The sequence below is a fragment of the Typopeltis vanoorti genome, chromosome 18, assembly GCF_054136105.1.
Source record: "Typopeltis vanoorti isolate ZY-2024b chromosome 18, IOZ_Tvanoo_1.0, whole genome shotgun sequence".
In the NCBI taxonomy this organism is placed as follows: Eukaryota; Metazoa; Arthropoda; class Arachnida; order Uropygi; family Thelyphonidae; genus Typopeltis; species Typopeltis vanoorti.
Genome location: NC_143566.1, coordinates 53478262 through 53504440, shown reverse-complemented (window position 1 = coordinate 53504440; position 26179 = coordinate 53478262). Strand labels below are relative to the sequence as shown.

Sequence of the window (26179 nt, the reverse complement as noted above, 5' to 3'; positions counted from 1 at the left end):
GATGAGTCTTTGGACTCCTTGTAGGTTTCATGTAATAATAATAATAATAATAACAATAGCTCAGGTGATAATAAATAAAACACATTTCTACAAAGATGCTCTTCTAAGATGGAAGACCTTAAATTTGAGATCCTTATGGAATCCTCTTTGCAGTGGTAATAAACATGAGACAAATATTCCTTCACACATACAGATGGTGAAGCATTGTCTTGAGGTTATTCTTTCCCCAAGCCTCACTCAGCACTTTATTGTATTACTTCAATATTGAAATTTGTCACTCAAGCTCAACAAATGGACATTGCTAAATCTGCTTTTTAGATGACTGCCTGAACATACAGTATATCTTAAGGACTTTGACCTTCTACAGTAGGATCCAGTGCTGATCTTTTCCACACAAACCACTAATGCACAGTGATGCACCCACTAAAATGTATAACGTTTACAGGAAATTCTTTATCATCCCGACAACTCATTTCACTGGGACCTTCCCATACTGGAGAAGAGCAAAACTTCAGCAGAGAATGTGGCATAATGCTCTCCTGTTATGCTACACTGCAACATTAGACATATCAGAGAAGTGTCTCTTCTGTGCCCATACTAGAATCATTGAGCACCCATACTTATAATGTCTTGTATATAAAATAAATAAATAAATAAAAGATCCATTTGTCGCAGGAACTTTTGTCTCATACAAAACAACAGCATGAATATACTGCATGAAGCAGCTGACCTTATGCAGCCTTTAAGCAGAAGGTGAGAAACAGTTGCCTCCAACATCAACATCACCATATGAGGAATAGTAATAATGATCTTTTCAACTGACTGGATGAAGCAAATCAGCACAGGAGCTGATTTGCTTCATCAGCGATATTTCCAGTGATATTTCCTGAAACTTGATTTTGTTTTCCTTTTTTGGAACTAGTTAACAGTTAATCCCAGAATGTACATAAGTAAACCCCTTGCATAAAAGCAGAAAAGTGTGTGTTAATTAATGCCCAGTGATTTCTGTTATTGTAAGATTTTAAAGATTGTTATTTTAATTTTTTAAAATAATATAAGTAAATAGACTAGATATACTGTGAGAAAATCCTAGTGTATAGGCTTATACATTGATTCTCCAGCATCATATATTGTTTAAAGAAATTGAACATATTTGTTAATAAATAAAATTATTTACTTATTATCCTATATTTGTCAAAGTCAAATTGACATCATCAAGAATTAATACACTTGTATCAGACATGTGCATGCAGGTAAGCTTCAGTAACAATGATGAAAAAGCTGGAGAGATGGAAGCCCTAAAGTCCTATAAACTCCTATAATCGGTTCTGGGTTAGTCCCGAGGGGGTGGAAAGAGGGGAAAATAGTCTTTGTGAAGGGTAGATCATGCCTCAGTAACTTGCTCACGTTTTATAACACAGTGATGGCCGAACTGGATAATGGTAATGGGTTTACACTGATTCTACTGGACCTTGCTAAGGCCTTTGACGGGATACCACATGGAATTCTAATCAGTAAACTGCAGCATATGGTGATGGATATAGGGTTGGTGAGATGGATAGGAGGGTGATTGATGGAGAGATATCAGAGAGTAGTTTATTCAGGAGTAGAGTCCAAAAGATGGCCTGTGACTAGTGGTGTGCTGCAGGGTTCTGTTCTTGGACCACTACTTTTCAATTTGTTCATTAACGATATAGGAAAAGATCTGAGAGGAAGTGTTCATTTGTTTGCTGATGATGCAAAGTTGGGTAGAGCAATAGTGAGTGCACAAGATGTCAAAATTTTGCAAGATGATTTGGATAATTTGGAGGACTGGGCTAAGGAGAATGGATGTCAATTTAATGTGGCAAAATGTAAGGTAATGCATTTTGGGGTGAAAAGATTAGCAGTAGTATATCACATTGGTGGAACCATACTCCAGGAGATTGACGAGACCAGGGATTTGGGAGTGTTGGTGGATAGGGAGTTGAAGTTTAGGGAACACATCGCAAAAGTGGCAAAATCAGCTCATCAAATCACTTGGTTGCTGAAAAACACTTTAACGAGCAGAGACAAACAGGTTATTGTTCCTCTGTATCGAGCCTTGATAAGGCCCCATTTAGACTACTGTGCCCAGATATGGGCACCAGGATTTCTTCTTGATGGGGAGGAGGTGGAGAATATCCAGAGACGAGTGACCAAGATAATAGCAGGTCTATGAAATGAACCTTATGAGAACAGGTTGAAGATTTGTGGGTTGCAGAAATTGGTTGATAGGCAGAAAAGGGGTGATATGATTGAGACATTCAAATTACTGAAAGTTTTCTCTAAGATTAATTCAAAATATATTTTTGAGAATAGGACTGGTGGTGGGGAGGACTAGGGGCCATACATGGAAGCTGGGCAAGAGTGTGGTTAGCAATGGTGTTAGAGCTAGGTTTTTTACTTGGAGAGTGGTGAATGAGTGGAATAAGCTGCCAGAGTCTGTTGTGGGTGCCAAGACTGTGAATGAGTTCAAGGCGAGGTATGATAGATACTGTGTGAATGTCGAATAGTTGTTCTTGACATTATGTTAGGGCCTCCCTCGATGAGTCTGTCAACTCCTTGGAGTTGCCCATAATAATAATAATAATAATTATGCCACCTATTGGCTTTGGTTAGGTGTTCTTGGTTGTTGGACTGACTGTCTGTGGATATTGGTATCCCGTGTGAGGGGGAGTCTGATACAACCATATTTGTTTAGGTTGGGATAGTTGGCGAGAGCTGCAGCTGATTTGAGGAAAAGTCTTTCAAACTTAAATTTGCTTTGGTGGAATAAGGTAGCTTTTTTCCAATGGATCCTGTATTGGGCAGCCATAGTGGTGGAATCAGATGAAATCTTGGTGCTCTGATATACGGATCTTTGCTGTCCTACTTGTTTTCCATAATAAGAAAAGTTTCCCTTTTATTCCAGATAAATCCAGGGGTTGTAGCTGGTGTTTTGGGGAGCAGATAAGGACTGCTAGCTTTTTGTGTGGTTTATAGGTGGTCACAAGATTGTGCTTTTTTAATATCTTGGCCACCTTTTCTGAGACACCATAGATCACTTTTTTAATATAATCTTTACTTCTTTAATATAATCTGGTTTGTTACTCTATGGTAAAAGGTAACCATATTACTAAAACACGAACAAGAGCACCCATTAACAAATTCATGCCTGTCTGAATAAATAATATTAACATCATCTTCCCAATTCTGTATATGAGTTCTTACCAATTTCTCCAAAATCTTAACAATGACAGAAGAAATACAAACAGAGCTATAGTTTGATATGTCCATTCTACTACCATCATTCATCAATCTGTCATTGCTTATGCAATGGCAGATTGACGAATGTGCTATCTTACCCTTCTTCCATTCTCTAGGAAACTGCTCCATTACAAGCCAGCCAGGTTAAACAGCACATTCCCTTAAAACACATGATGAAATTCCATCTAGTCCCTCTTCCTTATTGACATTTGGTGTACTCAGTATTTGGAATACATCCTCTTTATTCACTTCTAAAACTTTACCACTCATTATCCTTCTAGAAATAAAGCCTGTAATACTAGGATGGAACACTCTAATAAAGTGATCATTAAATAGCTCAATTATACCATCTGTTTTGGTCACCCTGTTCCCATCTCCATCCTGCAAGATAACCTATCCACTATCCTTTTTCCTCATACTCACCACATAGCAAAAAAACTCCTTGGGATTCTCCTTGGATTACAGTGCCAGTCTCCTCTCATATTCTAATTTTTCTCTCTTTACAATACTAGTCCCTTTCCTTGCCTGAGCCTTATATTCCTCATGCAACTGCTTTCCATCTTTCTCTTTATATGCTTTGCATAATCTCTTTTTCTTTTGCAATTTCCCTTTTATTTCTTTTGTCATCTATTTGACTCCAAATTGCTTTATCTTCTTCACTTGACATGTGCAATTTGTCATTGCTATCAACAGTTTTTCTTAAGTATTTCCACTTTTTTCTTTAACTATTTTTTCATTTCACTGCTGCCCACTGGTTTCTAAGTCTATGATAGTCACCTACCTTATAATTCCACATAACTACCTTCTGTTTTGATACCTCCCCATCCTCCATCAGATCCTGTAATGCTATGACCAAATCTAGCTCGATTTTCTTGTTTCCTCCACTAGATGCTGCCTATGAAAGTTGTCCCTCAAGAAATTCAAAAATTCAGCTCCTTTATTACTGCATACTCTGCCCAGTTTATATCACTATACTTGAAGCCCCTTGTCCTATAAACATCCACCTTACACCATGTACTCTCAAAGCCATTAGTAATATTTCCCTGAACTTCTTCACCTGAGAGCACCATGTTTACCTTCCCTATTTCTATCCCTATTAGAACATCCTCATCAGTTAACCAAGTTTTGCTGATGCCAGCGACTTTTGGAGAGACTGAGTCAATCAATGCTTCAAACTCATTCCCTTTATTCATAATGCTCCTACCATTTGTATACAGAAAAACCAGTGTATTGCCAGCCTTCTGATAGCCATTATTACTCCCCTTATACTCCACCTAGCTCTGTAATATAGTATACACCTCTATATTTCTCAAGTCACTATCCACACATGAGGCCATTCCTGCAACATTCCACCTGTGCACTTAGTTTCCCTGTCCCAACACACTCACTTGCCCAGAAAACAACGTCTCCAAATGCCTGTGCCCTTCTGCATTCAAATGGAATTCGTCTCTTGCACACAGTTCCCTCCTGTCACATAATGTACTCAATGCATCCACATATTCCATACCCCCTTTTCCTGCACATTCTCTCTATCTCTATCTCTTTCATTACCATACCAGAGCAACACATGCACTATCTTTTCGCAGACCCATTTCTGCTGCACTATGTCTAACATCATCCCGAAATCTCTACTACATGATTCATGCTACCTCTGAGGTCATTCATCCCAACCATTAGTATTATCTTCTCCACGCTTTTACTCCTCTTCACTGCTGTTGCTACACTATCTATTTTTCTACCAACAAGCACTCCTCTGGCACACCATGAATCATTCTCTCACTGACATTCCTGATTCTTATGGCTTGCAATTTCCCACTGCATGCATTTCTCTATCTCCTTTCACTTCCACTCTCCCTCTTCCCTCTCACCTCTCTCTCCCCCTTGCTTCTATACTCTCTTATCTTTCTGCAATTTTTTCTCTTCCACTATCTCTCCAATTCTCTTGCCTTGCTCTCTGATGCTGTTCCCTTACACCTACTCTTGTTCCTCTCTCACTGGCCAACCTCTCTATCATCTTAAGATCTCATTCATCCTTCTCAACTCAGACTTCATTCTTTCCATCTCCTTTCCCAGCAGTTCTATGTCTCACTCCACCAATTTTGTTTTCAATTGCCATTCACACACATACATCATGACCATCAGACAAACCATCTCCATCTGCTAAACTATCCAAGGCTAAATCTATATGTATGTCTTTAGCATTATCTCCATCCTCCAATGCACTGCCGGCTTCCCTAAACTGAAAATCACCCATTTCCAAAACACTATCTCTTCTGCCACTAAATCTCAAGATTGAGATACTCATGCCTTTTAGCACCTCCCACTGCATGCATTTCATGCACACATAGACATTCCCATCTCTCACCTGCTAGCTTCTGAAACAGTGTACATACTGCATGCATAGCAAATTATGAAATCTTCAACTAGGTAATGAATAACAATCTTTAAATAGGAGAGGATTAGGGCTGTTACTGAAACTTAGAGTCACTATGTTGAATATAATTGCTACACATGGCGACAATACTGAAATCATAAAATCCTAATTAACTTCCCAACCGGCCATGATATCAAGCTAAATCTGAATACAATTCTGTAACACCCATTGAATAACATGGATAAGAAATGCAATTTGGTCTCACTATTTCATCCACCTCGGCCAGTAGGGAGGTTAAATACTAAACAAATACCACACAATTATTCAAAAAAATTGTCAAGTTGAATATTGCAAACTTAAATACCAGTATTTATGAAATAAACAAAATATCTTTCTTACTACTAATTGCTTTTTTTAATGGCTCACATCATCTGTTGCATCTATCTTCGTGCACTAACAGTATCCTCTCTATCATTCTAGTGGTACTAGTGGTCATTCAAAAAAAATTATATACGTGTACTTCAGTAACCAAGGTGATAAAGTTGGTGAATCAGAAACCCTTTTTTAGATCTCGACTAAACATGAGATTTCTTTCCAAGTCACTCAGGCCTCTACTTAGTAGTGTGTAATGAAATCACAAGCAAAGAAATTTATCTATAAACAAGGACATTCTAATATACTAATTTAGTAATATAAGGTAATCATTATTCTATATCAGTAATCACAATCTTATTTCTGCTTTTTTTATATACAGATCTGGTCCAAACTCAGCAGCTTTGTTCGTGGATGCCATTATGATGTTATTGGACTTGAACCTAATAAAAAATATAATTTTAGAGTAAGTGCTGAAAATCAGTATGGTATTGGAACACCACTGGAATCTGAAAAATCAATCACTGCCAAGTTCCCATTTGGTAAATAATTTTTAGACATACTGTAGTTACTTTTAAGCTTATTTGTACCAATTTTAATAATAATATTATTACTGGATTGACAGGATACAGTAGGCTTTAAAAAACTCATCATGGGCAATCCATACCTAACTGCTACACAAATTCATTCACTCTCCTTGTGTTCTCACTTCTCTCTCTCTTGCAGCACGTTCCATTTACCTATCATCCTTTATACAACATATCCATTCCTAATTTCTTTTATCACCATATCACTCCTTAGATGACTGAAGTATGACTTAAGGCTTATTGTGATCTCTGCTTCTCTCCTTTAGTAGATTTCAACAGAGTCCATTTATACAGTATAAATGGAGGATATCTCCTATATAACACCTCCTTGTGTACGTCTCCTATACACAAGTAGTCTATTCCTAAACATTTATAATACCTGAAAAATGCTATACACAGGGTGATGACTTTTTTCCATCTCTAACTCCACTTCAGTGTCCTCGCCACAAAAGCTATGTACTAAGCTGTCAAATAATATACAATTATCATCTGCTTCTTATGTACTCACATTCTCTCTCCCAGATACATATTATTTCAAATATCATTGATATTTGAAACAGAACATATGGTTTATTATACAGAATGAAAAATAATACAGTAGTGGAACAAAATCATGGATTTTTATTTTCATTAGATAGCAGTATCTATCAGGCTCATCCCACTTAACAATAATTTATAAACCAATTTTCTATAATAAGTACACCAAATTCATAATATGTTGAAGCCTTATCAAAATTTTGAAGTTTTGCTAGACTGCATTTTCACTGTCCTGAAAGAATTTATAACATACAATGCCCATGACAGAAAGAATGAATAAGGAATTTGCAACTAAAGATGAGTTAGCTGATCTCATAAAAAAAAAGTATATTTTTAATTTTACAAAAACTGAGTACACATGCATTGACCTACAAAGCATATTATGAAAAATTGAAAATTGGACTAACAATGCTATTACTACCAAAATTAGGTGTGTAATAAGGCAGGAATAAGCTAATGAGAATAGTAGACCTTCCAGATTGGCATGATTCACAATACGAGATATTTGAGATATGAAGTGAGCAACATTTATGGATAAAATTTAGTATCATATCTTAAAGAAAATATGCACATATATTTTAAATAGAAATAACAGACAGCCAATGAAATGTCAGATTTTCACTTTGTAAGTGGGAAAACAATGTAGAGTCAAGCAGATGTTATGTCCTTACAACAGGACTTGAATAGATTGTATGAATGAGCAAGCAAGTGGAACTATCAGTTGAGTGTTGCAAAGTGTAAGGTCTTGAGATTTGGTAAACAATGATGGAATGCAAAGTATACACTGGTGGGGAAACTTTAAAGAAAATAGAAGAGATGAGAGATCTAGGAATGATGGTGGACAAGGACCTGAAATTCAGGGGCCACATTGCACAAGTTATGAAGACATCACATCAGATAATTGCAATGGTGATGAGGAGGACCCTGACATGCAGAAATAGAGAGGTTATAACCGTGATCAGGCCTCCTATGGATGATTGCACACAGATTTGGTCACTGAGTTTTCATGGTGACAAGGATATGGTGGAAATGGTCCAGAGAAGATTCATAAAGGCAGTCATAGATTTTTGGAATGTGGAGCATGAGGACAGATTGAGAGAATGTAAGTTGCAGAGCATCGTGAATAGGGGGATATATGATTGAGATGTATAAGCTAGTCAGGGGATGTTATCAGGTTGACATGGAAGAGATTTTTCATAGAATGGGAGAGGGAAGTGAGGAGAAGGTTCATTACATGGAGAGTGGTTGACAAGTGGAATGCATTGCCTGAGTGTGTGTGTTATGAATGTAACACACTCTAAATCAGTTTAAAGCATGGTTGGATGAGCATTGCGTGCAATAGTGTGTACTTCCCATGATGATTCTCTGACTCTGGTGAGGTCAGATGTTAATAATAATAAAATTCTGATCTTGATAAACTATTTTTCTTGAACCCAGCTTATTCTTATCCAAATTTGTCATCAACAATTTTTCTTATCTTCTCAGGTATACTTTTATAAATCTCATTTGGAACGCTTAGTAAAGCAATTCCCCTATAATTTTCACATTTAGTTTTATTTCCCTTTTTATGAATGGAAAATATGAAGAATCTACTGCAATTCCTGCTTATCAGGAATTCTGAATTATGCAGTGTAGCCACAATAAAACTTCCATACTTCCGCATTCCAAGGACTTTTGTTACCTCAAGTATTAATATTTATTCCTGATTTCATTTCTCTAGAATATTTTCTTTCTGTCACTGCTTGTTTCATTTAACAGTCTTTCAAAGTAATTACTTTAGATATCCAGTATATCTTTAGTTTCAGTTTTCTTGTCACCTTTATCATTGATTCCTTTTATTCTGCTCTTTCCTCCATTTCTAAGTTTTTTTCATTAGCCTCCAGCACATGGTGCCACTTTTCTGATATATATATATTGGTTCTTATACCTGAAAGTGTGATGAGTACAGAAACTCTGAATGTGTTCAAAGGCACAGTTCGATGATCTTTTGACATGATAAGACAGAGTATAGACCTCCCATGATGTGTCCTTTGACTCCATGGAGGTCAGATGGTGGTAATAATAATAATAATATCTTCTCTATTGTTCATCCCATGATTTTGGTATAGCTACTTTAACTATTCCTACATGTTCTCTGTATTTTCTTAGAGTATTTATCAACTTACTCGCTATGAACTATCAACATGCTTTTTTATTTTTCAAGTCTGCCTCTTTAACTTGTTATACCCACTATAGAGTTTTGAATTTCCTATACTTGCAGACACCTTCTCCCCATTCCTCTCTGTCTAAATCAACGAATGTTTTCTTTATAGTTTGCTACTGAGACTCCAACATTTGGTTCTTGTTTTCAAATCCTTTTGTTTTTTCTCAAATAATATTCATATAGTTAGATCAACATTTCACCAATAAAGAGTACTCAACTTTAATTATTTTAAAAACTTTCTCACTTTATTTTCTTTTCAGCTTGATTTGCATTTTTATCCTACATAAAAGTAAGCTATGACCCTTCTAATTTTAAATCCCTTGCATATGCTTATATACTGAAGCACTGTGATGAACATATTGCTATTAAAATAATATGGTCGATAAGACTTTTATTTTTTTATTTTTTTTCTTGAATCTTTTCTCCAAATGAAATTGTTCACATCTTTTTAATATTGGAACATGACATCAATAATGCCTAGTCCATATCTTGAATAGAAATTGAGCAAGGACTTATCATTATCATTAGCTTTACCCTTTTCTCCATCTTTTCCTCAAACGTTTCTATATGCCTGAGATTCATTTCCTTCTCTGCTGTTTATAACTAAAATTAGGACCAGCTTTTCTATTTTCTTTGTGTAAGCATCCTTCTTTTTTCAAAAACTTCCTCCACATTTTCCTTAGGAAAAACCTTCTGTCGGGACGATAGGCAGAAATCAGTGTCATTCTCCAATTTCTCCATTTTGAAATTTCTGAATGTAATTCTACTTGGAATCCCCTGCTAATCAAGAAATGTATCTTCATGCTGGATGTTTAATGCTATCACTACTCCTTTCTCTTAGTGATCACTATTATCCAAATATAACATCCCACCTTTCATGGTTACATCATGATGAACATTCATTATAATAAATTATGAAGACAGCTACCATGTTAGAGTAAAAACTTATCTTTAATACGTACCAAAATAATTACCTGGTGTTTTAAACTTCATATCAAAGGTCTGGAGTATACACACACACAGACAAAACACAAGCTGCATTACAACATACATAGTATTCTAAAGTAACACTATTTTGGTCAAACATTAACACTACTGGTCTAACTTCTTATTATTACTACCCAAGACTCCTATGAAGTCAAAGAGTCATCTGGAAGGTCCTTTTATCATACACACAGCTCATTATAACCTGCTTAAACGCATCCAAGTTTTTCAAATTCTTAGCATAAAATTCTCTGCAGACACCACACTCTCAGGCAAGGCATTCCAATTATTCACAACTCTGCATGAAGAAAACCTGCATCTCATTCCCCTACTCACACCCTCTTTATACAGTTTCTAGGGATGATCTCTGGTTCTCCCTTGATCTCCCACTATTTTCTATAGAACCTCTCCAGCATTGATCCTATAACCACCCCTTACTAACTTGTAGGTCTCTATCATATCTCCCCATCTTCCTCCTGTCCACTAGACTCCACAAATTCCATCTTCTCAATCTTTCTTTCTTAATACTTGATTCTGGAGGTTAGAAACTACCTTAATCACTCGCCTCTGGACATTTTCCAACATATCTTCATCCTTCTGAAAAACCAGGTGAACAAATTTGGGCACAATAGTCAATGAGTGGCCTAATCAAAGCCTTATACAACGGAAGAAGAAGAATCTCCCTACTTCTGCAAGTCAGTGTCTTCTGCATCATTCCCTTTGTGTTATCTTAATAATTTTGGCTATGTGTCCCATAAATTTCAGATCCTTATCCACTATCACCCCCAGATCTCTTATTTCCTCCACCTCTGACAATATATCCTCACCAAACATAAATTCTGCATCCCATCTTTCTTTTCCAAATTTTAAAACCTTACATTTTGCAACATTGAACTCACATTCCCAATCACTCAATTTATTCAAGTCTTCTTGTAAGGCCACAACATCTTCTCTAGTCTTCATGGTTCATCCCAACTTTGCATCATCTGCAAACAACTGAATATCTCCATCCAAATCTTCACCAATATCAATATTATACAAGATAACAGTAATGTCCCTAAAACAAACCCCTGAGGCACATCACTAATGACTTTCATTTTTCTGTCTATTGCTTCCCCATACACAACTTGTTGATACCTATCAGATAGCCAGTATCTAATCCAGTGCACTAATCTAATATCCAACCCCATCCGATCTAGTTTGACTATCAACTTATCATGTGGTAATCTATTAAAAGCCTTTGCAAAATCTAAGTATAGTACTGTGTCTCTTTCTCTTCTGTCCAAGGAAACAGTCACCTTATTGTAATAAGCAAATAGATTACTAAAACATGACCTCCCTTTAGTAAATCCATGCTCTTCATCAAAGATAATACCATTGTTGTCAACCCAATTCTGAATCCTAGTTCTCACAAACTTCTCCAACAACTTAACCACAACACCTGACACACAGATAGATGTATAGTTTGATGCTTGTGTTCTATCACCTCCTTTATGAAGTGGCACAATCTTGCCCTCCTTCCACTCTTTAGGAACTTGAACAAGTGCAAGACTTGTATTAAAAAAATATGTGAAGACTGACATCAACTCCCTGACACATTCCTTCAGAATATGTGGTGATATATTATCAAGACCCACAGCCATTATTAACATCTAGTTTGCTCAACTCCCCATACACCACTTGCTCACTTACAGTCAGTCTCTCCTCCCCATCATCAACTACTCTCAATCTCTCCATGAAGTCACATTCACAAGATTGAAAGACCTTTATGAACTGCTCATTAAGTATCTCCACCACACCTTCCGCAACAGCTGTCTTTATACCATTTTCTCCAATCAACGTCATCCTTCCATAATCATTCTTTCTTTTGCTGGCTACATATCGAAAGAACTCCTTAGGATTCTTTTTGGCTTCATTAGCCAAGTGCTGTTCATACCACACCTTTGCTACTCTCACCAACCAAGTCACCTGCCTTTCCTGGTCTTTGTAATCCTCATGGAATTGGTTATTTCCCACTTCTCTTATGCTGCCTCCATAATGCCCTTTATATCTGTATTGCATGCTAATTTCTTTATTCATCCATTTCACACGTACCTTATTTAACCTTCTCAACCTTGGAATACATTTAGACATTGCACCTACTAGATAGTTCTTTGAATATCCTAAGCTGCATCACATTGATCTCTTTTCCAGCTAACTCCTCATTCCATGCTACACCTGCAAGCTGTCTGCTGTGCTCTTCATAAACCTTGAAGTTCCACATATATGCCCTTTTTTATCAGAGGTCCTCACACTGCTGGCAACCACCCAGCTAATCACCATACGGTCACTCTCACCAATTGGTGGGTGATTTGACATCTCATTTATAATTACATCCTCTGATGAGATGACCAAATCCAAGAGCCCTCAATCCTAGTGTGCCCTCTGTTACATACTGTCTGAGGTAGTTATCCCTCAAAAACTCAAGAAACTAATTTTCTTTACTTCCAGTTGCTATCTCATCATTCCAGTCTATATTGCCATAATTAAAATCACCCATAATGATCACTCTTTTCTTATTTGCTAGATTAATTTTATTATACATTTCATTATCACCACCATCCACATTACCAGGTCTATAACAACATCCAACCAAGTATTTGATTCTATTCACCACACACCATACTGCCTCAAAACCACTGGCCCTATTTCCCTCTTGCATCTCTACCTTGTATGGACATAACTCTTTCTCTATCATCAATAGCACTCCCCCCTCCCTTTTTACACCTTCTATCTTCATGAAACACATCATATTCTTCCATCTCTATTCCTGTCAGGATGTCACCCTCATCTAACCATGTCTCACTTATTCCAACAATTTTTGGGTGAACAGACTCAATTAGTGCAACTATTTCATCTGCCTTGTTTCTTACACTTCTAGCATTTGTATACAAACATGACAGTTTATTCCTGGATCTACAGCTATTTCCACTGATACCACTCATTCAATATGATCTCTCCATGCTCAACTGGGCCATTTCCCTTTCTGCTTAATCATTTTAGAATCCTGTTCAATTCTAACTGTTTTCCCTTGATTCCAGTCATCCTATTCCTTTCCTGCATACACATCTACCTTTCTCACGCTGTGTACTCATCTACCTTTCTCACGCTGTGTACTCCTGTCCACCTTGAGCCTCCCCATTTCCCTGTTCCTCTTGCACACCCATTCTCTCATTTTCCATACTCATGCCACTCACTTTCTCATTCATAAACACCTCTTCAATCTCTCCTGTCTTACTCTCCTGCTCTTCCACATCACTTTCCACTTGATCTGATTCATTCTCTGTACTCACCTCTCTACCTTCCAGCAGCAGTCTCTCCAAGCAACTCACACCATAACCACTCAAATGCAGTCCATCACTCTTATACAATTCACTTCATCCTTCAAACTCTCCACACATTAAAAAACTGCACTCCTTTCTCCTCACACTTTTCAGCTAACATATCATTCATAATCCTTGCTCTCCTCCTAATCTCACCACTGTCATACCTGGACAACACACTTACTACCTTTCCTATCACACTATCCTGTTTTATCTGTTAAACAGCCTCCTGATATCCATTCTGATGTGCTCTTTGTCCTCTGTCAAGTCATTCATACCTGTTAAAACCATCAACTACTTTGCTTGTTCCCTCCTCATATCCAATGCCTCAATCACTCTACTCATTTTGCCGCCTAGAAAACATACCTTGTGCATCCTCAGCACACCTTTAATAATGAAGTCGCCATACAGTGCCACTCACTCATCTTTCATTAACTCTTTCATACCTACATGATTTGTTTTAATCATTTTCACCTGAATTTTCTTAATTTCATTCCACATCCATTTCATCTCTTGCCTCATCTAACTCAACTCAACTTTTGAATCTCACGTCATATTCTCTCTATCATTCAATCTTTCTAATTTTTGAACTCTTGACCCCTGCTTCACACTTTCATGCTCATTCATTGTTTTGAGTTTCCGTACTTTGTCTATCATTCATTTTTCGATTTTACACACTTTCGAACCTTGCATCACACCATTTCCGGTTTCATTCATTCTTTCGATTTTTCCAACTTTTGAACCTTGCATCACACAATTTCCAGTTTCATTTGTTCTCTCTGTTTTTCGTTGCCTTTCACCACATTTGCCTCACTTCCATCCTTTTTACCATCCATTATGATTTTCAAATCATTCATTTTCTTTTTCAATGTTTTTTTAACAATTTTTCGCCTTTTTTTCACACCATCCTTCTCTTTCAAACGAGTACTCATTCTCCCTGTGACATTCTCGCTACTAACACTTTCTGTGATCATATTCATATTAGCACTCATCAAATCCTTGTTTTGCTCTCTCTCTCTCACACACACACACACACACACACACACGCACACACACACCCTCCTTCCATCTGCGCTAAATATCCACAAAGCATCTATGTAATCAAAATAGTACATGTAGCACACCTCTCACTTCACAAAACAACTGAAGTCTAAGTGAAAGTCATGCAATGACAAAGCACTGCCATCTTTCCTCTGCCGTTACTGCTCTAAGGTCTAATAACAACGAATTTGTAATTAAGTTTAGGCAAAATATCCCACACACTAATAATACTAGTAGCACACAACTTTTATAGCAGCTCTTACTTGAACAAACACTCATATGCAATTAATTATTTCAAGAATAACTTATCTGAATCCATAGCTCTTCTTACACTTGTGGGTGAAAAAAAAAAAAAAATACGAATAAGATGATCTTGATATAAAGTTTGAAATGTCAGGTAGTTTTTTTAGTCTGTGTTAAATTGAAGTTATTACTCTTAACATTGTAGTTGTCTCTATAATTTATTATAATGCATAACATTCTATATGTTGGTCGATTGGTAGAGCCTCTGCTACTAATGGCTCGCAAAAAAAGTTAAGCAAGTGTGAGTGTGGTTAGTAGTTGGAAGGGAATCAATCGTTCGATGCTGTTGGCACACTCTCTCTCGATGAGTCTTTGGACTCCCTGGAGGTGTCACATAATAATAATAATAAATTTATTATTTATCAGAATCTTATCGGTTTTAGTCTTCTGCCTCCCAGTAAACCACTTATGTTCATGTGGTACTTCTCTTGTTTTTTTGCCAGTTTGATTTCTTTCCTATTGATATTTCTTATGTTTATGGTGCCTTTCTCCTTTCTTGAATTCTGCTGATGTTGGGTTTGTTCCAGTTATCTGACTTTTCACTATTCACATGGTTCCCTGACAAAACCAGTGAGGATCTTGTTTATCTGGGCAAAGCCCGAGCCTACCATGAAATTTCATCATATTGAACTGTCATGTTTATTTTTGGTTTAATCCAATACCGAATACTGTTTGGTCAAGGTGATCCTGAGACAAAGCTTAGTAACTGTTGTTTATTTTATTCCTTGTGTTGTTTTCATTCCATTAAATATTTCACATGATGTCTAACCTAAGCCTTAACACATGATGGAATAAACACTTTCCCAGAGAAGGGAATAGATCTTGACTATAATATTTCCCAAAATCGAATGACAAAGAAAGAAAAATCAGACAAGGTAATTCCTAAATTATACTGGCTTGGCTGACCGAGTGGTTAGCATATACACTCTCCAACCAAAAGGCTGCAGGTCTGAATACTGCCATAGGCATGGATGTTTGTGATTGTCTGTGAAAATACTAGTCGTGGTGGTGGACGGTAGATGCCATTGGTGTAGATGATGATGGTTGTTGTGGTTTGTTGTAATTGGTGGATTGAGTGGTGGAGATGGAGAGTTGTAAAGTAGATACCCTCCCTTGATGAGTCTTTGGACTCATCAAGGGAGGTATCACGTAATAATAATAGTAATAAATTTCTTTCGATGAATAGATAAATCTGCAAGGCCAAAAGAATAGCCAATTCTTATAATGAAATTCTTTGGTTCCACCACAATAATAATATCGAAGTAAATTCTACTGAAGAAATGTACTTGTCTATTCCTGTCTGCAGGAGAATATCTAAACTCAGCAAGCTGCACTCTCCCCCCCCCCCCCCCCCAGCTTGATGCTTTTGCTATTATTATAAGAACAGAAACAGGAATTGGCCAGTTCACGGAGGATGCAACACTATCCTTGATGGCAGTCAAATGCCATTTTCAGTTGTCTGTCTCAAAACTACTCTAGAGAAAATGGCCATTCATCTCTCAGTGGTAATTTCATTATATTCCATATTTCATTACATTCCATATATTGACCATCAGATTTTGAGTTAATCCAGACCAAACTTGATAATCTTATAATGAAACTGCCTCCTCCTTTATTTCCTTTGAATAACTTTAATGGGCCCAGTATTCTATAATGTAGTGTAAACAGTAATGTGAGAGGCCAGATTGTTAAACATATCTTTGAGTATTTATTATTATTATTACATCACACTTCCAAGGAGTCCAGGGACTCACTCTCTCTCATAATTGAAGTAATATTTTCTTTCATATGTCCATCCATTCATTTACATGAATACATATGAAATATATATATTCATGTATATATCAAAGCTAATTATCAAAGAAAGAGCCACACAGCTTCATTTTAGCAAAGAAATAAAGTTGGATCTTTAATATTCCCTATTTCTATATATATGGAAGCAATCATTGCCCTGTACTTCAGTACATTATTCTTATTATTATTACGACACTTCCAGGGAGTCCAATTAAGGGAGAGCATCTACTCAACAACTCTCTTTCTCCACCACTCATCCAACTAGAACTAAATGCCACTACACCAATGCCATCTAACACCCACCACCACCACCACTAGTATCACAGACAATCACAGACATCCATGTCCACAGCGGGATTTGAACCCGCAGCCTTTTGGCTGGAGAGCAGATACACTAACCACTCAGCCAACCAGGCTGCCATTATCAAAATTATCATTCAAATAATGTTTCCCTTATTTTATATCCAGATTGAAAATCGACCAAGCTGATTGAGACACTTTTTCCCAACAATTAGAATTGCTGAGACATAATGTCAAACATCTATTGAAATAGCATGACACATATAAGATCGTATTTTTCAAACCGCAGCAAATACAATCTCAGAAAAATCATCTTGACTTCTGTTCTATCCATAATCATCATCATTATTATTATTATTAACATTTCAACTCCATGGAATCAGAGATTCATATGGGAGGTACGCACTACACAATGCTCAATCAATTGTGCTTTAAACTGATTCAGTGTGTCTACACCCACAACACGCTCAGGCAACTCATTCCACTCTCCATGCAAAGAACTTATTCCTCACTCCTCTGTTCACATCCTCCCTATACAGTTTCCAGCAATGATCTCTTGTTCTACCCTCCTCTCACATTCTATGAAAAATCTCTTCAATGACCCAATAACAACCCCTGACTAGCTTATATGTCTCAATCATATCCCCCACCCCCTTCTTCTATTCACGATGCTCTGCAACTTACATTCTCTCAATCTGTCCTCATACTTCACATTCCAAAGACCAATGACCACCTTTATGAATCTTTTCTGGATTCTTTCCAACATATCCTTGTCACCATGAAAAAATGTGAAATAATCCATATGAAGCCTGATCAAGGCCTTATTCAGTGGCATCATAACCTCTCTATTTTTGCATGTCAGGGTTCCTCTGCATCATTCCCATTATCCGATGTGATATCTTCGTAACTTGTGCAATGTGGGCTCTGAATTTCGGGTACTTATCCACCATCACTCCTAGATCTCTCATCTTGTCTACTTCCTTAACATACAAATTGAACAACAATAGCCTAAAATTGACCCTTACAGCACACCATCAGTGACCTTTCTGATACCATACCCCCATATACAACTTTCTGATACCTATCTGACAGCCAGTAAGTGATCCAACTGAGAGGTCTGTTAACCAATCCCATCTGTTTCAATTTATTTAAGAGCTTGTCATGTGGCAGTCTATCAAAAGCCTTTGCAAAATCTAAGTACATCACTGTATATGCATCTCCTCTGTCCAAGGTATTTGACACCTTGTTATAGTACATAAGTCAGATAGTGAAACATGATTCCCTATAACAAACCCATGCTGATAGCCACAGAGAATACTGCTGTTATCAACCATTTCTGTATCTTACTACTTCTCACTAATCACTCCAGTACCTTCACTACAACTCTAGATATACGACAGGCCTATAATTTGAAGCTACAGCCTTATCACCACCTTTATGCAATGGAACAGTTTTGCCCTCCTTCCACTCCATTAGAACCTGTCCTGTTGTAAAACTTTTATGAAACAGGCATGCCAATGTTACTGCCAATTCTCTTAAAAATCGTGGTAATATGTCATCAAATCCTATCGCCTTATTGACATAAAGGTTATTTATTTCCTAAAATACTTCCTGCTCACTCACAATTAAGCCATCCCCTCCTATGTCCTCTACACTTAATTCCTCATGATTCCACCTTAATCAGGATTGAAACACCCTTATAAATTGCTCACTGAATACCACTTTCATTCCATTAACTTCATTTTACTATGAGCATTCTTCCTTCTACTTGCTACATATATACATAAACTCTCTAGGATTTTTTTTTGCCTGATTTACCAATTTCTGCTAGTCTGCTTTTGTTTTCCTTACTAACTTAGTCACTCTCCTGGCTTGTTCATTATACTCTTCATGTAACCAATTATCATCATTATTCATCTTATACTTCCTCCAAAGTACTTTCTTTTTCCAGATTTCATGCTTAAGCTCCACATTCATTTATTTTACACCTACCTTATTCATCCTTTTGGCCTTTGAAACACATTCACACATTGATCAGTTTCCATGCAGCATTTATTTCCTTACCACTCAACTTCTCATGCCATGTTATAGGTCCAAACTGTCTCTTAAGCTTGTCATAATAAACAGCCTTATAATTCCACATATATCCTTTCCTCACAAAAGTCTGCATATGACTAGCCACAACACAGGTGATTACTTCATGATCACATTCACCAACTGGAGGAAAGTATGAAACCCCTCTCACAATTACATCCTCTGATGAAATGATCAGATCTAGAATTCTCAATCCTCACGTGCCCTCCTTTACGTGCTGTCTAAAATAGTTATCTCTCAAGAACTTGAGAAATTCGTTTTCCTTATTCCCAATTGCTGTCTCTTCATTCTGGTCTATACCATCATAATTAAAACCACCCATAGTAATTACCCTTCCTTTGTTCACTAATTCAAGTTGTTTATACATTTCTTCATCACCACCACCACCCTTCACATTCCCAGGCCCAGTGGCGCCCCAGGGGGGGGGGGATGTCCCCCTCCAAAAGAAAACAGGAAAATATACTCGAAAATTTTCCAAAAATCTTTTCCTAATTAAAATTCATTTTTTTATTTACATTGTGTCGTGTCTTCTATTTGTATACTACTTATGAATTAGCAGTCACATAAGGTGGGAATACCCTGTAGCTCTGGTAATCACGGCCACTGTGAACACAAGGCGAACGAAGTAGCACTCGGTCTGCCCGAGCCGGGCCAGAGGAGATCATGGGTATCACGTATTGGCGATCACTGCTGATAATCAGTCATAGGTCATAGTCAATGTGTAGTGTGTATTCTCAAATAGTCTACTCAACTCGTCCCCCGTCAATATTAAATCTTGAGTGCTTGGCCCCCTCCAAGATTAAATCCTGAGTGCGCCACTGCCCAGACCTATAACAACATCCATCTAAATATGTCTTCCTCTCAACCTCCACGCTATACCACATTGCCTCATAACTATTGCCACTATTTCCCCTTTTTATGTGTACCTTATGTGGATTTAATTCCCCTGCTATCATTAGCAGCACTCTGCTCACTTCTTGCCCTTTCTATCCTCGCTAAAAGTACTGTATCCTGGCATTTCTATTCTCGTTACGATATCATTATCAGTCAACCATGTTTCACTTATTCCAATGATTTTGGGGCAAATAATTTTACTGTGGCACACCACTGGTCATCTCATTCTCTTTTGCTAAACCTACCATATACTATTCTCTGTGTGTCCATCCGCCATCCTCTTATCCCTGTAAGTATTCCTGCATATCCATCACACTACCATGATGAACTCTGCAAAGCTATCACCAGATCCAACACTCAAACTCCAGGTTCCTGTCATCACATGTCATGTTAGGTAATTATCTCTCAGCAGCTACATAAATTCTACATTATCTTTTCCTCCCCATACAATCAGCCATTTGTTAAGAAGGAACTAAAACGAGCATTCTCTCTCTCTCTCTCTCTCTCTCTCTCTCCTTTGCTGGTGATGATAACCCTTAATACAGAGTCTGTCAAAAAAATCTATACACACTTCAGCAAAAGAAAAACCTGTATAAGAATTGTAATACTAAATTTATACAGACATCAAGGAATGAATACAAGTTACCTTTGACTTCTACAATCACACAAGGTGCTGAAAGTGGTATTTAGTATTACAATTTTTATACAGATTTTTTTTTTTGCTTAAGTGTGTATACATTTTTTTTGACAGACTCTGTATAAGAAAACATCTCTCATCCCCTTTCATGGATCTACTATGCTTACTTACTTGAGGAGCAGCTTCTGAATGTATAGCAAAGGGCAATTGTCATTGCCTTCCCAAAGCCAGGAAAAGATAAAAAATTTGAAAACAATCCCATTGCTCTGACTAGTACTTGAAGAAAATGGTCAATGACCATCTTCTGTTGTATTATTATTATTATGTGACACCTCCAGGGAGTCAAAAGCCTCATTGAGGGATGAAAGTTTTATCTAGATAACAATGGCCTTACTTCCACCACTCAATATGGCATTCATAGATGTTTATCAACATTATACCAATTGTTAATATAACTATCACAGTTTACACATGTAACAAAAATTATATAGAATTATATTCAAAACTTCAATATATTTCATCCAACATTACTTGGGCATCATAATGGAAAAAGACCATTAACTACATTCAAAACATGAAGTATAATAATGAATTATAAATAATGCGTATATTAGCTTGTATCTTGGTCATAGCTGAAGTATATAATAATATCACGCTATTAGAGTTCAAAGGAACAATTGTAGAAATTGTATAGATAAAAAATAATTTAAAATAATTATTAATTAAAGAAAGCAAAAGACACTTATGAACAATTAAAAATCATCACTTACCAAAATTTGGATATTAGAATACCGTCTGATTAGTTCAGGTTCAGACAATTTCATAGCATTTCACATTTCCAGGAAAAGATCACCGAATTTGAACTTCCTGGAATGAAGAAGTTTTGTCTGCTTCCAAGAACTCTGTGCTTAACGTTAAGCATGAGAAGCAAGACCAGACTTGTTGGACCCCAAAAATATAATATAGTCTTGATGTTCTTCAATTCTAATCAAAGCAGAATGGCCATTTTGTCCAAAATAGCAAAGATGACATGAGCATGAAAATAGATAGCCATACCTGGTAAGGAAAGAAGTGGTGATTTATCTTTCCACAGATGGTAAGAAGGAAGATAGTTTCTGAGCTGGTTTGAAGAAAGTGTATAGATGGAATTTATGAAGAATCCTTGCTATTTGTTCTGAAGTTACTTTAAAGTAGGGTATTGAAATTCTTTTCACATTGGATTGTAGTCTACTAGAATATGATACACCATATGCAAACAGTATATGCTTTTCAAACAGTAGTGCATAACCTTACATTGTGCAACATTAAATCGACAATCATTATCCTTTGCCCACAATGTCAATTTATTCACATCATCCTGCAGGATATCTACATCACCTTCATCAACTACTGGTCTCTCCCAGTTTTACATCATCAGCAAACAGCTGAATATCCATCCTAAAATCTTTCCTTATATCACTGATATACAAATTAAACAGTAGTGGCACCAGTAGCAAACCTTGAGGTACTCTACTAGTCACCATCATTCTCCTAGACTCCACACCAACATATACTACTGTCTCGTATCTATCTGTCAGCAACCCCTTATCTTCAATTTTTGTAATAGTTTTCCATGTGATATTCTGTCAAATGCCTTGGCAAAGTTGAGCAGTATCATGCTGTAGCCATTACCTTTATCCAATTTTGTTATCACTATTATAAAATGTGAATAAGTTACTAAGAGAGGACATACCTTTTACAAAGCCATGCTGACCACTATACAGTATCGCATCCATATCCACCCACTATTGTATTTTATCTTTTGCCAACTTTTCCACTATTTAACAACCACTCCCTGTATATTAATTGGTCCGTAGTTTGCTACCTTTATGTAATGGTGCTATCTTACTCTCTTTCCACTCCCTTGGAACCCTGCCAGAGCTGAGACTTAGATTGAACAACTTCTGTCTGAGGCAGTGCCAATTCTCTTGCACATTCACGTAGTACACTGGCTGATATGCAATCCAGTCCCACTACTGTGTTCACAATCGTAGTTTTTAATATGCTGAATACCTCCTGTTCATCTACCTCAATGTTGATATGCATCTCTGTAACATCAGCAACTGTAAGATCACCAGCTGGATGATACATCTTTACAAAATGATCACAGCAGCTCAACTATTTCTTTTGGTTCATTTACCTTCCTGTCATGAGCATTGTTTAAAGTAATTCTACCATAGTCATTTTTCCTATTAACCACCTTACCGGCCGTTATGGATCAAATACGCATCTGCATACGCTTCGTATCCATCATATATTTCATTGTTATAACAATGGTATTACAATTTTAATAAGCACTTCGCATCCATGACAACGTGAACGTCTATAGACGTCTTGGCCGGTAGCGTGGTTAATTGTTACATAACAAAAAAAACTCTTTTGGGTTTCTTTCACCTGTTTGGCTAATTCTCTTTCGTAGTTTGCACTGCCACATGTAAAGGTCTGATATGGCCTTCCTTTCAATCTAAGTCGCCCTTATTACTTGCACTTTGTACTGCTGATGAATATGATGATCACTTTTTTTTTCTTTATATATCCTCTATAATGTTTTCTTTTTTTTTTTTTGCAGCTCTTGCTTTATAACCATATTCATCCACTTAATTCCAACTTGGTTTATCCTCCTGATCTTGGGTATGCAGTCTGATACTGCTACTCTCAAGCAATATCTGACCACTTGCCATGCACTACTTACATCTTTCCTTGTAGCTCCTCAAGTCATGACATTGTTCCAAGATGACTCCTGAGTCTCTCACAATCACCAGCCTTATAGTTGAACATAAACCCCTTCTTGACAGAGAACTTCACATGTTTGGCAACTTCCCAAAACAAAACCGCATGGTCACTCTCCCCAATCGAAGACAGAGTGTCCACCTTGTTTATGGATACATCTTCTAATGCTATTATCAGATCGAACATCCTCAAACCCGTTGCCCCCCCTCTATAACATGTTGTTTCATGCATTTATCCTTTAGCAACTGTATAAATCCCACTTCTATCTTGTTAGGCCCCTTTTCTCCCTCCAATCGATGTCCCTAGTTAAAGTTTCCCATGATAATTGTTATGCCTACACTCATTGTGTTAATTTGCTGATACATGGACGCTCGAGAAAATTGTCTCACAACAGCTCAGTAAATCCAGTTTCATTCTTGTCATGCTATTTCATAGCTATCCAACAACAGTTTGGATAATTAAAGTCCCCAGTTATGATTATTCTTTTCACACCCATCATATTTATTTGGTGATGCATTTCTTCATCACTAGCAGCCGATGCACCAAGTCTGTAATAACACTCCACCATGCATTTAATCTTGTAAGACTCTACCTCACACCAGATAGCTTCAAACTCACTGCCACATGTAAAACTGTTACTCGTGTTGCAGTCATAGTTCTCAAATCTAACTGTATTCAATTCATCTGATATCATTAGCAGCACACTCGCTAATCTCTTATTCTGTCTATCCTTCCTTCCCTTTATACTGTATCCTTTACACTCGATACCAGTTAGTATGTCTGCTTTTGATAGCCACTTCTGACTAATACCTACAGTTATGAGGTCCCAATATATAAACCAAGGCAACAAACTCTACTCCTTTGTTTCTGATACTAGCATTCATGTAATAAATTACCTACATGCTCGCTTGTATACTCTTGTTTGTGGTCTGCATCACAAATGAGAAAAGAGATTTGAAAACTTCAGATCTCTGTTCTTATTTAGTTGCTTACTTATTTCATATTTCTTCCATACTTCTACACATTATTCTTATCACGTTAGTGCTATTTTGCCATGAGCACAAAATTAGAACAAAGGGCAAATGTAAAATTTTGTGTAAAACTGGAGAAATCTGCAAAATAAACCCTTGATCCACCAGGTCAAGGTGGATCGGTTGCTACTGATGAAGAACTGCATCACCAAATAGAAAAGATGAGCACAAAAAAGAGTAATCATAATGGGAGACTTTAATTATCCAAATATTGATTGGGTAGCAGTAGAATCTCATGAGAAGAATGAAAATGCATTTATTGAGCTGTTGCGGGAAAACTTCCTCAAGCAGCATGTGACAGAAGAGACTTGAGGGCAAAGAGTGTTAGATTTGATTATAGTTTCAGATTTCAGGCATTTCAATTAAAGATGTAATTATTCTGCCTCTGGTTTGTGACAGTGATCATGTGGTACTCACTTGGGAAGTGACTAAGTTTATGAAAGTTCCATTCAGTAAAGGTTACATGCTGAACTATAAAGCAGGAAATTATGACCAACTGAGGAGTATACTGAGTTCAGTGAAATGGGATTGGTTGCTGGATGGAAAGAATATTGACAGTCCATGGGAGATGTTTAAACAATGCTGGCTAAAAAAACGGCCTCGTCTACTCCCTATATGGGAACAAAAAGGCATTAGCTGATTTTTTTTTTTTTTAAATGATGCAATATCAGAATGTGTCCCAAGAGCTCAAAGAATAAATAGAGTAAGAGTAAAATGGATGTATAATCTTATTAAGCAACAGATTGGTAAGAAAAGGATAATGTGGAAGGAATACTGTTTGCCTAAGGATGACGTCCGTTATGAACGTTATAAGCAGCAGGCTAGAATAATCACAACTGTTGTATGGAAAGCAAAGTCTGAGTATGAAAAGAAACTGGTTCCTTTTCATACTCAGATGCTAGATGATTTAGCATACTAGATGCTAAAGACAACCCATAAGAATTCTATTGATATGCTGCGAGTAAAAGAAAGAATCAATATGAAAGAATAATTCTTATAAATCCAGATGGCATGAGGTTACAGATGTAGAAGACATTGTTCAGTTAATGAGTGCCCATTTTGTTAAAAGCTATCAACCTGGTGGATGCAACATTGAGTTCACTGTTACCTCTTCACTAGATGAAGAAACGCAGGTGTATGAGGCCGAGGTATTAGAGCTGTTGCACAAATTGAATAAGAATTCAGCAATAGGGACTGATGGAATATAAGCACGTGTGCTAAAAGAGTGTTCAGCTGAACTGGCCATTCCTTTGACCAGGCTGTTTAATATAAGTCTCAGAACAGGGAAGATTCTGCAGGAATGGAAGGAATGTATAGTAATTCCATTGCACAAGGGTGGTGCAAACACCAATGTATCCAACTATCAACCTATTAGTATCTCAGGAGGGGTGGTGAAGATTTTGGAAAAATTGGTTAGGACTCTCATTCGCAAATGGGTTGACAGTGAATCTCTACTTTGCAATGAACAACATGGCTTTACTAAGGGAAGGTCATGTTTTAGCAACTTTCTCACATTCTATAACAATGTTACCATTGAACTATACAAGCAGAATGGATATAGCAAGATGCTTTTTGGATTTTGCTAAGGCTTTTGACAGAATACAGCATGGTAGACTGTTGCATAAATTGG

At 37.0% G+C, this 26179-nt stretch overlaps 1 protein-coding gene across 1 annotated transcript in view; it reads left to right on the top strand.

Moving 5' to 3' along the window:
- The window catches only part of LOC150096673 (twitchin-like), a 2440784-nt gene that overhangs the window by 1735698 nt on the left and 678907 nt on the right, over window positions 1-26179 (top strand). Inside the window, exon 94 of the mRNA XM_090408679.1 lies at window positions 6396-6555. Coding sequence (XP_090264805.1) covers window positions 6396-6555 — 160 coding nt within the window. The remainder of the gene's footprint in view (window positions 1-6395; window positions 6556-26179) is intronic.